Consider the following 14,101-nt stretch of genomic DNA (forward strand, 5'->3'; position numbering starts at 1 on the left):
GACTAAACTATTTTTGGTGATGCCCTCAAGCCACCCCTAGAACAGTCGGTTTTGAAGGCATCCTCAAGAACCATGGAAATGCAAGAATTGAATTATTGACAGTAAACTACACACAGCAGCAGCACGATCCAAAGTGTGTCAGATGGTCACACGGCTCAGTGGGTCACAGAGAAGTTATGGGGACAGCTTTGGAAGCCACTGGATGGTAAAACAGAAGAGTTGGGATGCAGCTGTCTTACATAGAGTATCATTTAAAATCTAAAAAAAAACAAATTTCCCCACTGATGACAAAATAATATTCAAACTAATGTTTTGTACCACATGATTTAGTGAGGAAGTCATACTGCAATTACTGTGTATAACATTCCAATGAATTAAACAAATAGCATCATGACTTTACTTCACTACTATCAGGAATCAAAAGGAAAAGATAAACTGGGATAAAAGAAATACAAAAACAGACATTTTAGAAATACTACTATGCAATTATCAATGGTTAAATTCTGTGAAGAGCAATAACAGAAAATATCTCAAATGGCAGCGATTTCTGCAACATTAATGCAGTATTGCTCAAAGTAAGGACAGATGTTGCATATGCAATTTGCCTAGTCCCACATTATCTTTACCACAGTGCCCGAGATCAAGGCCATGAAGGCATGATTAAAGGCCTAGTCAGTCAGTCTCTGAGTCTCCTCCCATCTAAACTCCCGAGATAACTTTGATGAGATCAATGACAGATTAAAGTCAGACCTCTGAGACCAAAGCCAGAGAACCTCTGTGACGTCATACAAAAAATTCGAATGAACTTGGAATCTACTGCTATCAGCCTTCCAGAGCAGCCACTATGACATCATGGGGGGGGGGGGGGGGGGCGCTTTCCAACACAGCATACAATCAATCACAATTTCCACCAATTCTGACAATGCATTTCCCTTTAGCACAGAATACTGAATTAAAATGTTTAAAAATCATACTCAAATGGCACATGAAAGCAAAATAATATAAGTTGTTACAGATATTAAATCAATTTATTTTTGCTAATTAGTGGTATGATTGCGTAAGTCATTCGTCCTACTATGCTCGTTCATAGTTAGTTCGACTTTGTGACGATCGATTACTATCGTCTGGTTGTGGATCTTTCATTGGACATCGATTAACCGTGGTGCTTGTTTGTATGGCTACTTTCTCCCTTGCTAGCAGCGGAAGGAGGCTCCAGAGAAGATGGGCGCAACTTTTTTAACGTTATTTGTGATAATGAACTGACAGTTTCAGGAAGCTTGTGCTCTGACAGACGGACTTATGGTGTCTCTGTCCGACTTTGAAACGACCGTGGCACTTCCGCCTCGGTTTGTTGACATTGAAGCAGATGTTAGCTTCTCTTAGCTCACGACTCTGATATGGAATCACAATGTGACTATTTTATGTATTTTCCTGTCGCTCCAATAACAAGCTTGTCGGACCCGGCGGAGTACACCAGCCTCCCGCGGAGAGAACACGTGTACCTGGGTGAGACCGTCCAGTGCCTGTTGGTTCTGCGGTTCCGCAATGCAGTGTGGAGGGATGCGGTGGGCTGTGGAGGGTCAGCGTGGAGGGAGCAGGTGGATTCCCTGTACGCTGTAGCGACGGTGTGTGCGGCTGAGAGTTGGCAGCATAGACCCGGGGATGAGCACACGGATCACCTGAACTGCTGCGGCGAGGAGGAGGGCGGGGGACGGGAGTTTGAGACCACTGACAACCGTGGAAGGAGACCGGAGAGCAACCGAACATTCAGGCATTGTTCCCCGCTTCACATCCAGAACAGCTCCAGCAGTGATGGGGGACATCAGAGGGAACCTGTCAAGGTAAAACGGGTTGAGATGCACGATACGGTTTTTTTTTTGTTTGTTTTTTTACAGGTGATTTGCACAAGCTGCATAAATGAAAATGTATCATTATATGATATCCTCATTTTGTATATTCTGAAAATTGTATCCACACATTATGAATTAGACCCCCAACCCCCATTTCTTTAAGCGCATAAAGTTTGGAAACAGATTGATGTTATTTCCTCCAGAGCATCTTTGCTTTTTCCATTGGTGCCTTAGTACCAGCTGGAGCGTCTTAAAATGTATCCTTCTTCCATGTTTCACCTCTTTAATCCCAGACATGGTTCCCACCACAGTTCTTTTCTTTTCTCCACTCAGTTGTGCTTCACCATAGTGGCGGCCATGTTGGCTTCTCACTGATATAACTCCTCTCTCCCCTCTTGGTAATTGAATCATCAGTAGGTGATTTGTTCGCAAATATGATGGGACGATCTGAAAGTTGAATCAGTTGCCAAAACACTGCTCTCAAATGTCTCACCTGGTATAACCTACCTCTCCTTAATCCAGCTGTAGTTTCAGTAATCTTCAAACAACTGAAAACAAACAGACTTGCCCCATCCAGTTGAGCTCTTCTTCCCAGTACCGCTGAACTGGAAGTGGTTCCAGTTCCAGATCCAGTCAGTTTTTTTTCTTTTTTTTAAGTTCATATCAAAATATTAGTGGATATCTGAGAGTGTGGCTGGATAAAGAAGATGCGAGTTACACTGGGTGACGCACTGGAGAGATGATTTTGGACAGTTTTGCTATTATCTGTCATGAGCTTCTAGCTAAATAAATGTGGCTGGCTCTTTCTGCATTCTGGAGTTGCAGAGAAGCGATGCAGGAGGGATAAATTACTTTATTAGCTCAAGAAACCTATTTGTGAGTTCTTGAAAGACAAAAATCACTTGGGGTGAAGTGTCACTGTGAACTTCACTGTACTAAATATTAGTTAAAACTTCGTTAAAGGCAAAACGATGACTTCTACATGTATTGGGAGGTGTCTGGGCTTGCTTAACGGTACAGTTCAATTTCAGTGACAGATCTTGTCCGCCTGCCAGGCTGCTGATGGGTGAAAGTCTCAACATGTTGAACTCTTCACGGTTACTTCCCAGGTTGAACCAATTCAAGCTTTTGAGCAGAGATATACATTAACAAAGCCTAGAAAACTGATGGTTCTTCCAGGTGCTTCACGTCCTTGTAAACTGGGAGTGTAAATACAGCATTGGAACAGATAAACTACCACACCCTCTGAGGCAAGAACATGAATAAATTGATTATTCGATCAAAAGAAAGGTCTATTTATCTTTTCATTTGTTTTTTCAAAGTGTCCAATGTCCAACATTCTTTGCTTCCGTACTCTTAAATATCAGGATCCAAATGAGCGTTTTTTGAGTATTTTTCAAATTTGGCTGACATTTCATGAAAGAAATAATTGTGAAAATGGATAAAAAATGAAAAAAATGATTCTTAGGTGCAGCCATAATGACTTGAACGAAACAAAACCAGCTGTAACTACTCATTTAAAAATTCTCATTGGTTATATCTTATATTCTATTTTTGTCAGTTATCCACTTAAAACTATCGACACCGGACCTTTTTTTTTTTTTTTTTTTTTTACATTTTACTATCCTTTATATATATATTGTCTTTTTCAATAATAGGATTTCCTCAATTTCATCAGGATTCCTCTTTTTTTTTCCTCTTTATTTCTCCTCTTTATTTCAACATTCTTCCCAAACCAAAACATGACTTTTTTAATCTCTCACCTCCTCCGCTACCTTAATCTGCTTGTCTGGCAGTCCTCTCTGGTGATAGATGAACAAGTCATCTTCTGTCTGGCTGTCTCATTGGACAAGCTCCCCATCAACACACTGAAAGCCAAGGTCAGACGTGTATTGATCAATTTAATTCACCATCGCATACACTTGCTCAGTCAGTGTCCGACCTTGACCTTTCTGCTGCAGGTCATAGTGACAGTGTGGATGCAGGAGGGGGAGAAGGCGGATGTGAGGGAACATGGCTACCTGACTCTATTGCAGCTCCGCAGCCCCTCACACACCTTCAGAAATGACCTCCACACCTTCAAGGCACAAGGTGATTGTGACACCTTCCCTCTACCGCTCGAAATTCCTCATCCACAATGTTTTGAAGCCACAAAGAATCATGGGAGATTGAGTTCAAAATCAGATGAACCATGATGGTGATTTGTTTGTTCGGTCCATCCAAAGATGATAAGCAAGAGTTTGAATCCTTCACTACGATGAGTATTGGGTTCAGGGATGAGGGGAAAAGAGGAGAGAGAGGCAGAGGAATTTTTTATTTAGGTTCTATTATGTACTTTCGAGAAAATAAATGTTAAAAATAAAGTCCAAAGTAAGAACTTGTCTTTTTTGACCATACACTTCTAGAAAAAAAGTTGAAATTTAGAGGGGAAAAAAAAGCAGAAATGTCAAACATGAAGTCAAAGTAATTTAGATGAAGTTTTTTTTCTCCCTTTTTATCATGCATATCGACAATAAACTTGACATTCGGAGATTAAAATTGACCTTTTTAGACTTAATCTCTACTGGTGACTGCCTCCATGAAAAGCGTTGCGTGGATGAACTGGTGAAATTTGTCCCTCAGAAGCAGCTTTAGTAACAAAGACATTCTTTCTCTTTTAGCTCAGGAACACAGTGTCAGTCGCTCCCCTGACAATGCTCCCTGCACAGACACAAGTTAACTTTCTTCTTGACATTTCCATTATTTTCTCATACTGTACGATGGGGGGGGGGGGGGGGGAGCTTCCTCATTCCTCCTCTTTCCTGGCCCTAAAACTGTTTTTCTATTCAGTTTGTGTGTCCCACATTTATGAATTGGACCCAGTGATGTCTGGACAATTGGCTGATTGACAGTGTCATGTGTGTCCCAGGCGAATGCGAGACACATGGTGATTCTCGCTCGCTGCAGGTTACACAGTCGCAGATGAGCTGGTTCTGTTAAAAGACTCCAAAAAAGCAACAGGTTAATTGATTTGATGGGTAACACGATGACATCATCATCTCAAATTGTCAACTTAGTGTTTCGTCAAATCTGGACCCTCTGAATTGAAGAGATTAATGAGCCTGGTGCTTCAATTCTAGTATTTGTCCACAGACATGTAATCAACCGCATGAAAACAAAGAAATGTGTGTGTGTGTGTGTTTGTGTGTGCGCTTGCTTGGGTATGTGCATGTGTGCGCACATTAACTGTTGTTTCTGTGTCCTGCTTCTATCACCAGTTAGCACCACACTGAATGTTCTTCCTCCTCCCACTGTCCAGTGCCAGCAGCTGAGTGTCTCTGGGAAACACTTGACTGTCCTGAAAGGTAGACTAGCAACACACACACACACACACACACACACACACTTGCCAAAGGGATTGAAGCAGTGTCAGTCCCACTTCTCTAACTTTTAGGCCACCACTTACCACAATTCAAGATGCATAAAAATTAGTATGTCTGCAGAAATGATGTGTGAGTGTGTGTGCAAGATACACAAAAGTACAAGAAGTATTAGTGCCATGGAAGAAAGGAGAGGAGGAAGATTTAAATAGTTAGGAATTAGAAAAAAACAGTACATCAAATTCATCTGAAAAGTTCCTTAAGGTTTTAGTCTCAGGATTCCCATGTGGTGGAAATAAGCTCCACCACTTAGCTAACCTCTCAGCTACTGGAACAACAGTTAGATAATGATTGAATCAGGGTTGTATAAGTTGTTTGTTTTTTTTACAGTGAACGTATCTCAACTTGGACTTTTTTCTCGACATTTCCACTTTTTCTCCATGAAAACAAATCTTACTTATTTTGAGTTTAGTCTCAATAACTGCATGCTAAAATAATTCTCTGCCTCTTATTTTTTTCCTCATCTCCGGCCACAACACTTCGTCATACTCATGTGTGATTTATTTCTACTTTACCTGAATAATGTAGGGAAGCACAATAAATCGAAATATTGTCAAATTTGGAATATAGCCAGCTACAATATTATTTTTTGGAGCTGCACTTTTTTGGGGGGGATAAATGCAAATTTGACATCATAAACGTAGCATTAGAAATACTGCAGAAGAGAAGATGACCCCAGCAAAAAATTACATTATTTTTATTTTAGTTTTTAGCAAAAATGAAATGTAACAATGTCTGGGATACTAAAACCATGAGTCGTGTCACCCTGGGTTTTTTTTTTTTTATTGTAATGTTAGCATGCGTTGTTAGCATAACTGCCATGTGTCTTAAATAGACTTCAAATGAAAATTAGTTGTCGTTGCGGCATTTCTTCTGTTTGTGGCGGGCATGTGATGGACCTAACAGTATCACACAGGAACAGAGGAAAAGGGCCCACATGATTGTCAAGTCACTTTTTTTTTTATCAGAGCTGGAGCAAAGAAGAACCCCTGCCAACTGCACGAGACCTGGGAAAACAGATAGAACACACGTTGTAGTAGAAACTTGTGGGTTATTTTTTGTCCAGTATCTTGGTGATTATTTTCCTCTCCTGAATCCCACTTTTAAATTATCGCTGATTACAGTAAATGATCTAGTTTGATGATTTAAATCCCGAGATGTTAGTGACAGTAATGAAGTAAAACAAAAGGATGCCGTGAATGAAATATTGGCAGTGCATAATAATAAATTTTTTTAATTTTTAACTTTTGGAATATGCATGGGTGCTTGTTTTAGAACTGAACAGTTCTGCAGTGGAGGTAGAGTGAATTGTGCTCAGTCCTGTTTGGTGAATTGTTTGAAAGCTCAACAATAAATGAAGCATGAAGAGGGAATACTGAATAATGAAACAGAGGAAGTAGAATGTTGCAGTGTGAGGTCCAGTTGATGAGTACAATGCAGTTATTCAATCTCAGTTTTCCCCAAGAGGGGTTCAAATGGTCTGTGTCCAGGGTGGGAGGGGTGGTAGATGGTGTTACACGGTACGTGTCAGCCTCTCACAGCCTGTTTAGTTGCTGCTTGCTAAACAGAGATGCATGCGGGAAGGAGGAAATCAACTCTGTCAGACTGAGCCTCTTCATCTGCTGCACATGCTCATGTTCTCCCTTAGGCCCTCCCTTCCAGGGTTCCTGGTGGTTCAAAAAACTTGATAGATTCCACAGCTGCGGCAGTGATTGAGGAACATACCACCAACAGCCAAAACAAAAGAATCTTATATTAGATTTAATTTTATTTCCTTGCCTGGAATGTAGGCTAATGTTCTCTGTCTCTCGTCAGTGTTGAACTGCAGCTTTCAGGAGGAGATGTGTGTCCGAGATGTCAAAATCCTTCCCAACTACAACTTGTCCTACCTCCCCATGATGCCTGATGGTTCTGTTCTTATAGTGGACAATGTCTGGTAAGCAAATATACACATCTTCTGCACTTGTTTACAAATCAAATCATATCCTCAGCAGTAGCCAAGACAGCATAAAGCAGTAGAGATCACATGTTACAAACCAGCCAGAGGCTCAAATCTAATAAGACAGAATAAAGGTGGCCTTTGTTTTTACATGTGGCAGTGAGCCCCCACCCTCCCTCATTGTTGGAAACTACAGCTCGCACTTGCTTTTCTGCAAAGTTAGAGTCTGTCGCATAATTCATTGCCGCTTGTAAACACAACACTCATTCAAATTGGGCCTCAATGGCAGCGGAAGCGTACGCCCCCTGCCCCTGACATCATGAACACCTCCACTCAGCTCTACAATCACCTGCTGCTAGATGCTAGGACAAGCAAACCCCTGATTAGTTCAAGCTAATCAAAAGTAAGCATGAGCAAACCCCTGCTAGGACAAGCTAACCACTGGTTAGTATGAGCTAATAAACAGTACACATGAGCAAACCGGTGCCAGGAAAAGCTAGCCACCGGCTAGGACAAGGTAATCAACCATAAGCATAAGCAAATGCCAGCTAGGAAAAGCTAAATCCCTGCTAGGACTAGTTAAACTCTGGCTGGCACATATTAAACACCAGCCAGAATAAGCTAAACGCTTGCTAGTACAAGCTAAAAAACCCAAGCTAGAACAGGCTAAACGCCAGCTAGTACAAGCTAATCAACTGCTAGGTTAAGCTTAACCCAAGCTCAAACAAGATAAACCCAAGCTAGTACAAACTAAATGCCAGCTAGTATGTGCTAAACCCCAGCTAGGTCAAGCTAAACCCTGGCTAGCAATGATGGGTAGTGCAAGTGAATATTTGTTTTATTTCATTTGACTTCCTTCAGAATTCCAATGTATGTAATACTTCCCTGTCTCCTCCAAAGCCACCAATCAGCTGAGGTCACAGTGGCTTCATTTTGTCGCGTGGACAACAGGTCGTCACACTTACCCAGCATGCTCAGTGCCTTGGAAGAACAGAACTTCCTGTTCCAGCTGCAGCTAGAAGACAAAGCAGAGGAGGACTCCAGTGAGGTGAGAAGATCTGATGGAGGTGCAGTTGGTTTCCTTGGGGACTCACAGCATGGAGGGAGATGACATGCCCATAGTTCTTCCTGTCATAGTGCAAAGATCTTAATGAAAATGTTCATAAAATATCTGCCGATATTACACATACCTGGAAAAATGTTCACCCCTATGTACTCCTGCGAGATAACTTTAAGATGATGCAGTTGAATTGTAAAACTAACGTATGATGAAACAAACTGATCGTGTATGCAGTATTTCTCTTAAATGTAGCAGAGCAGAATTTTTAAGTACTTGCTGAAGCATAAGTACTTCAGTACATGACTTAAGTTCATGTACTGATTCTCATTGCACCTCTGCTCCCTGCTAAACCAAGAATGTTACTCAGGACTCATCCAAAAGCCTAAGAGTTCACAGTGACCACCATGATGCAGTCTTCTAGCTTGCAAGATGGATGATGAATTCCAGGTGACGTTCTTGTCTTTGCTCGCAGCAATTTAGTTTAGTCATTGTTCCAGAGAAACCACGGAACACTGAACATATTCTGTTTCTGGAATCATGAGGCAAGCCTCCAGAAAAACACCAATGCTTGTGGACGAGTGATGTCAGTCATGGTTTTAAACGAGCTGCAGCTTTGTTCTTAACCATAATTTCACTGATTGAATTTTTTTTAATCTTATGAAATAGACAGTATCACATTGGACTGATTTAAAAGACAATGAGGATTAATTCCCTAAATACACTGACAGGTAGTGATGAACCATTTTTTGCAGTATAGGAGGGGAAGTGAAAAAAAATAAATTGGGAAGCTAAAACAACAAGCTGTCATGACTCACACAAGTACGTTGTTTTGTGAGGATCCAGAAGTTTTGAAATTTTATCGCTCTCCCACTTTTCATTGCTGCCTCTATTTTAATGAATTTGACACTGAGCAAGTAAACAGTCTGCCCCAGTCTTTCTCACTTCCTCCTTGGTGGCTGTGTGGTTGGCTGGCGGGGAAGTTCAGCTGATGTTTTCTCAAAGAGGTTTGTGCTGACATTGAAGGTGATTATTCTTTAACCCTGTGTAACTGCAACGGTGACAAAACACCGACTGCAAAAAAGACTTAACTTTCAGGAATATTCTGAATGCTAATGAATTCTTAAAGAATTAATTATCTTCAAAAATATAACAGCGTTTATTTCTGCAGGGGTTGGAAGTCCCGTTGACGGCTGTGTTACAATGGTGCACGCCAGCACTCACCTACCCAAGGTAACCACTCCCGATGAGGTGTTCAGCAGATCTGCTCAGTGGCATCGTTGCAGCGTTTGATCATTTAGAGATTATGAACTTCAATCTAACACTTTCAGTGTCTGCTTGTGTCCTGTAGAGCTTGAACAATGCTGGATTTTTGGAGGCAGTGCTAGAATTGATATTTGGGATTAAAAAAAAAAGAGATTGACACCAAATGTCTACTACACTATCAAGCTAGTTACGCCATTCATGCTGCAACTTTGAATGTGTGTGTTTTTTCCCTCTTGCTTGCCATCTTTAGCAGTCAATCACTTTTTGTCTACAACATAGTAAATTGTGTTTGCTGTTAACAAGTGAGCAAATTAGCATCTGACAAAAGTAACATTTTGGGATACTTTTAACACATGCGGTGGAAGCATGGACTTAAATATTCATTAATCAAAAAAATGTTCATGGTTTGAAAGGTGCACCAAAGTGATTGTGCCACAGTTAGTTACACCTTTTTGATATAAGACGCACAACATGGCAGCTTATATCCTGATATAAGATGCAACATATTACTCAGATATTAATCACAGAAGATATTATCTCTACAATTACAGATTGTTGTGTTATTCACCATTTATGCTTACAGCATTACAAAAAGATGTGTGAGCATTTTAAATCTGAAAAAGTTAGGAAAAAAATGGCACATTTACTGCGTTGTTTCCAATTAGCTAGGAAGTACCAGCCATCAAACTGATGCTAATACATAAAGCATAGGCTGATATTACGGCGCATCCCTGCCATTAATGTTCCTGCATGTATAAAGTATAATTGTTTTCATGTTAGCTTCTACTCAACTGACAAACTAGTTTGCGAATAAAGCGAATGAGTGCGATGAACAGGAGTGACCGCACGGACATCGCCTGGGAGGAAAAGACGAGAATTCTTATTTACATGGAAACGTTTTGCTAACAACTTAGCATGACCTCCTTGCTGGTTCTATTTATTTACTAGTTGAGTGCCCTCTGATGGAAGGATTACACTACAACACCTTTTGTGAATTACCCCACGTGTCTTCCGTTAATTTTTTGCGTACGTGTGTAACGTTTCATATTGGCAAAAATATGTTTTGACGGATCTTTGATGGCTCGAGGGAAACTAAAGACCGGTCCTCTACAGGTACATCACCACCTGTTACTCACTGCCCAGCATCTGCTTGGCCCGTCCTCGGCTGGTGATGACTGCTTCCTGTCCCAGAGCTGTCAGGCCTCTGGAGCACTTCTGGGTAAAATACACTCTGCTGAACAACCTGCAGGACTTCCTGACCGTCCGTCTCATCTGGAATCCTGAAGGTGAGCAGCAGACATCAGATGACCTCAGTAGAAATTTAGTCAGTAGTTGACACCAGATGATGCTTTTTATTTTAAACAGCTTCTGGATAGTATGTTTAAAAAAAAAAAAAAAAGTTTTGTTTTTTTGTAAAACAAAGCTCACCGTCCCAACTTTGTGTATTGTAAAATGCACAATAACATCGGTATTTACAAATACTGGTATCTCTTATTTATTTTATTAGGGCCTGAGCCCGGAGGTACTCGGGGGCAAAGACCCTATTAAGTTTTTTCATTTATTTTTAAAATCTGGACTGATTTCCAATATCAAATATTTTCATGCCATAAAGAAAAGAAGAGTGTAAGTTACAAAAGAAAACCGTTTTCCCCTTTCAAACACCAGATGGCAAAGTTAAGGAACGGTTACAGTGTAGGAAATAGGAAAGAATTCGAAAAGGGGCATGTACATGACCACCATAAGGTGCTCAAGGCACTTAATATCTACCCCGAAAACATACGAAAAACAAAGAAAATGATGTTAAAAATAAAGACATAGAATAAAGCATTTAAAGAGTCAGATAAGAAAAAGAATAGATGAGATAAACCTTTGGAAAAATAAGTAATACTAACTTAAAGGCATGATACTAATTAAGAAAAACACAATTTATGTACCCACAAGTAGTTAACTGAGTAAATGAAATCAGAATTTTTAGTAGCTGCTTACGCTTACTCTGAGACAATTGGAGTTTGAGGAGACGAACTGAGTGGACACCTCAGACGACGCACGGCGACAACGCTCCCCTGCTGTTGACAATGAAGGAACAAAAATAAACACATATTTTATGGGCTTTAATGAACGCTGATTTTTCCAGTTTCACAATGTTTTCCGCTTGTTCACTATTTACCACATGTAAATATCAGGTAAGCTTGTTTTTTTTCCCCGATAATATTGACTGGTAAGTATCATACAGAGGTCAAATCAGTTGTATATATATCAGCGGAAAAGATCTAATATTCTGCGTCCCTATTTTTAAATATATCAAATGCAAACAATATATCATGTTAGATTATTTAAAGGTGACGAGTATTGATGGAAACTAAATTATATTGAATTTATTGTGAGCACTTGAATGCATCATATATTTTAAATCAGCTCTTCTATTTCTGTTCAATCTCTGTTTTTTTTTCCCCTCCTGTATCTGCTCACACACACACACACACACACACACACACTCACCCCATATCCCTTTATCTGCCAGCTCATAAAGGGGGTCAGCAGGATCCCAGGTTGAGGGCAGTGGTGTGCCGGTCTCCTCTCAACAACCTGGGCCAGTGCAGAAAAGGCTCCACCATCTCCTTCACAGTTGCCTTCCAGGTCCTCAGGACTGGACTCTTTGAGGTACCGTGTGTGTGTGTGTGTGTGTGTGTGTGTGTGTGTGTGTGTGTGTGTGTGATGTCACCACCTCCGTGTTTATTTAGAGCGTTGCGTTTCCTGACTCATGTAACTGATGTCACCTCCCGGATGCAGCATTATTCATTTCTATTATTTCTGGATGAGTCATATCTCATGTTATTCTCTGTACTGTCTTTCTTTCTTTCTCTCCCACTTCATGCTAACACCTCAGCTCAGCCAGCATATGAAAATGAAACTGCAGTTTTCTGCCTCCGTGTCCACTCCCCCCGTGGAGCCTCAATCACCCCTGAAGAGCTCTCCTTCACTGTTGCTGTCACCATCATCATCATCATCACCCAGCCCCGCAGTTCGAGAGCTGCTGGAGAGGCATGGCGTGGGCCGTTCGCAGAGCTTCTCCCACCAGCAGCTGTCCAGGACGCACCATGTTAGGTATGTAGGTGACGCTTCCGTCAGGATGAACATTCTCAGAATTGGTAGTTCAGAGTTGAAGATCCTGTCTGTCTGATTTGAGCTGCAGAGTCAGTCATGCTTCCCTAGGACATATTAATATACTATATATTATTTTGAAATTTTACTGGATCCTGTCTCATATTTCCTGCCTTTCCCAAGGCCTATTTTTAGTTAACAAGAGTGGAGAACTGCTCCTGACATGTCACAGCCATCGTGCAACATTTGAATAAATTTGAATTTCTTTTCATTTGCTGAGGGAATGAACAATGCTGTGTGAGTCAACATAGATTTTAGCAACAAATAAATGTTCTTTTTAAGACATAAACGACACGTAGGATGAGAGAGAAGCAGCTACACGCTCCCTGTCCGTCATTGTGTCCGGTTTCTGTTGGCTGTAGGTCAGGTAGCGTGATGGAGTGTCGAGCTAACAACCCTCCTGTAGCATCTCCACTGGGCCGAACCCCCCACCTGCCTCCAGAGCCTAATCTCATCTCCCTAGACAAGATAGCCAAGAGACAGTGTGAAGTTCTGGTGCTGGAGCCCATCCGGGAGACAAGTGGCAGGTAAGAAGGTGACGCGGTCAGGACAGGTGAGATGCTAGTAAGTAATTGGAAGCTATCTAGTAGTTGGAACTAGTACCTAGTTGTTGGAACTAGCTGGTTGAGAGGCGTTATTTTGTTGTAGGGAAACTGTCGCTGAGTGGTGAAACAATATGCATATTTTTAATCACAATCAGAATTAGTGATGAAAGCAAAACCATACAAAGGTGATGTGAAGCTGCCCCAGTGTGACTCTTTAAATGCTATCTTGCACCTCCAGGTTAGCAAGTCAGCGAGTCACACTCATGCGATTTATGAATTAGACTTTGAAAGATATGATACAAATGTAATAATGCATTGAATTTACCCTTAAATCTGAGGAAAAGGTGGACAAGTTGGATGCTGCAATTTTTAAAACTCTCTGTTTCTCTTACAAGATGAACTGGAGGACTTTTTTTTAAACTGGAGACATTCAAGCCACAGTGTTGGATCCGTTTGTCCAGACACCAGAACCTCATCCTCAGCCCGAAGGAAGAGAGAAACCACTTGCTGGATTGGATGGGAGCTGGTGTCCTGATGGGGGGAGGAGGGGGAATAGGAGTAGGAGGAGGGGGGACACGGATGTGATGAGGAAAGAGGATGATAGAATAGATACTGTGTTTCACTGAGTTTTCCTTCTTTAAATCAGTTGATTTCTTTTTTTAATTCAAGCAATCATTCCATTTTGTTAATGTGTTCTTGTAAGGAAAAGAGATGTGGGATGACAAATTAAGCTGAATAAATCAAGTAGCTGGATTCTTTTATTTCTCTAGTTAGAGACAGACTTCAAACCCAATTTTAGTCTGTAATGAGAAGCAAGATTTGTATTGAGGCTGAGGTTTAGGAACCAAGTGGGCCAGGTTTAG

At 41.0% G+C, this 14,101-nt stretch overlaps 1 protein-coding gene across 2 annotated transcripts; it reads left to right on the forward strand.

The window, feature by feature from the left end:
- The first annotated feature begins 1,142 nt into the window (after positions 1–1,142).
- trappc14 (trafficking protein particle complex subunit 14) lies at positions 1,143–13,784 on the forward strand. Of its 2 annotated transcripts, XM_086196880.1 has the most exons (13): positions 1,143–1,346; positions 1,451–1,841; positions 3,647–3,730; positions 3,812–3,941; positions 5,108–5,194; positions 7,085–7,205; positions 8,109–8,256; positions 9,437–9,498; positions 10,645–10,817; positions 12,053–12,192; positions 12,419–12,636; positions 13,056–13,220; positions 13,634–13,784. In XM_086196880.1, exons 1-13 carry the CDS (start codon positions 1,300–1,302, stop codon positions 13,635–13,637), a joined length of 1,770 nt encoding a protein of 589 aa, XP_086053006.1. In that variant the 5' UTR covers positions 1,143–1,299; the 3' UTR covers positions 13,638–13,784. The 2 variants fall into 2 exon arrangements, with proteins under 2 accessions (XP_086053006.1, XP_086053005.1); XM_086196879.1 differs by having other exon boundaries at positions 1,143–1,841.
- The last annotated feature ends 317 nt before the right edge of the window (positions 13,785–14,101 follow it).

Source organism: Aulostomus chinensis, chromosome 24 (genome assembly GCF_037954235.1).
Source record: "Aulostomus chinensis isolate RoL2024-O1b breed Wild chromosome 24, RoL_Achi_v1.0, whole genome shotgun sequence".
Lineage (NCBI taxonomy): Eukaryota > Metazoa > Chordata > Actinopteri > Syngnathiformes > Aulostomidae > Aulostomus > Aulostomus chinensis.

Coding starts and splice junctions, on each gene's coding strand:
- trappc14 (XM_086196879.1), top strand. CDS start 1,398: ATGGAATCACAATGTGACTATTTTATGTATTTTCCTGTCGCTCCAATA. Junction 7,206..8,108: donor CTTATAGTGGACAATGTCTG/GTAAGCAAATAT, acceptor TCTCCTCCAAAG/CCACCAATCAGCTGAGGTCA. Junction 12,637..13,055: donor TCCAGGACGCACCATGTTAG/GTATGTAGGTGA, acceptor TGTTGGCTGTAG/GTCAGGTAGCGTGATGGAGT.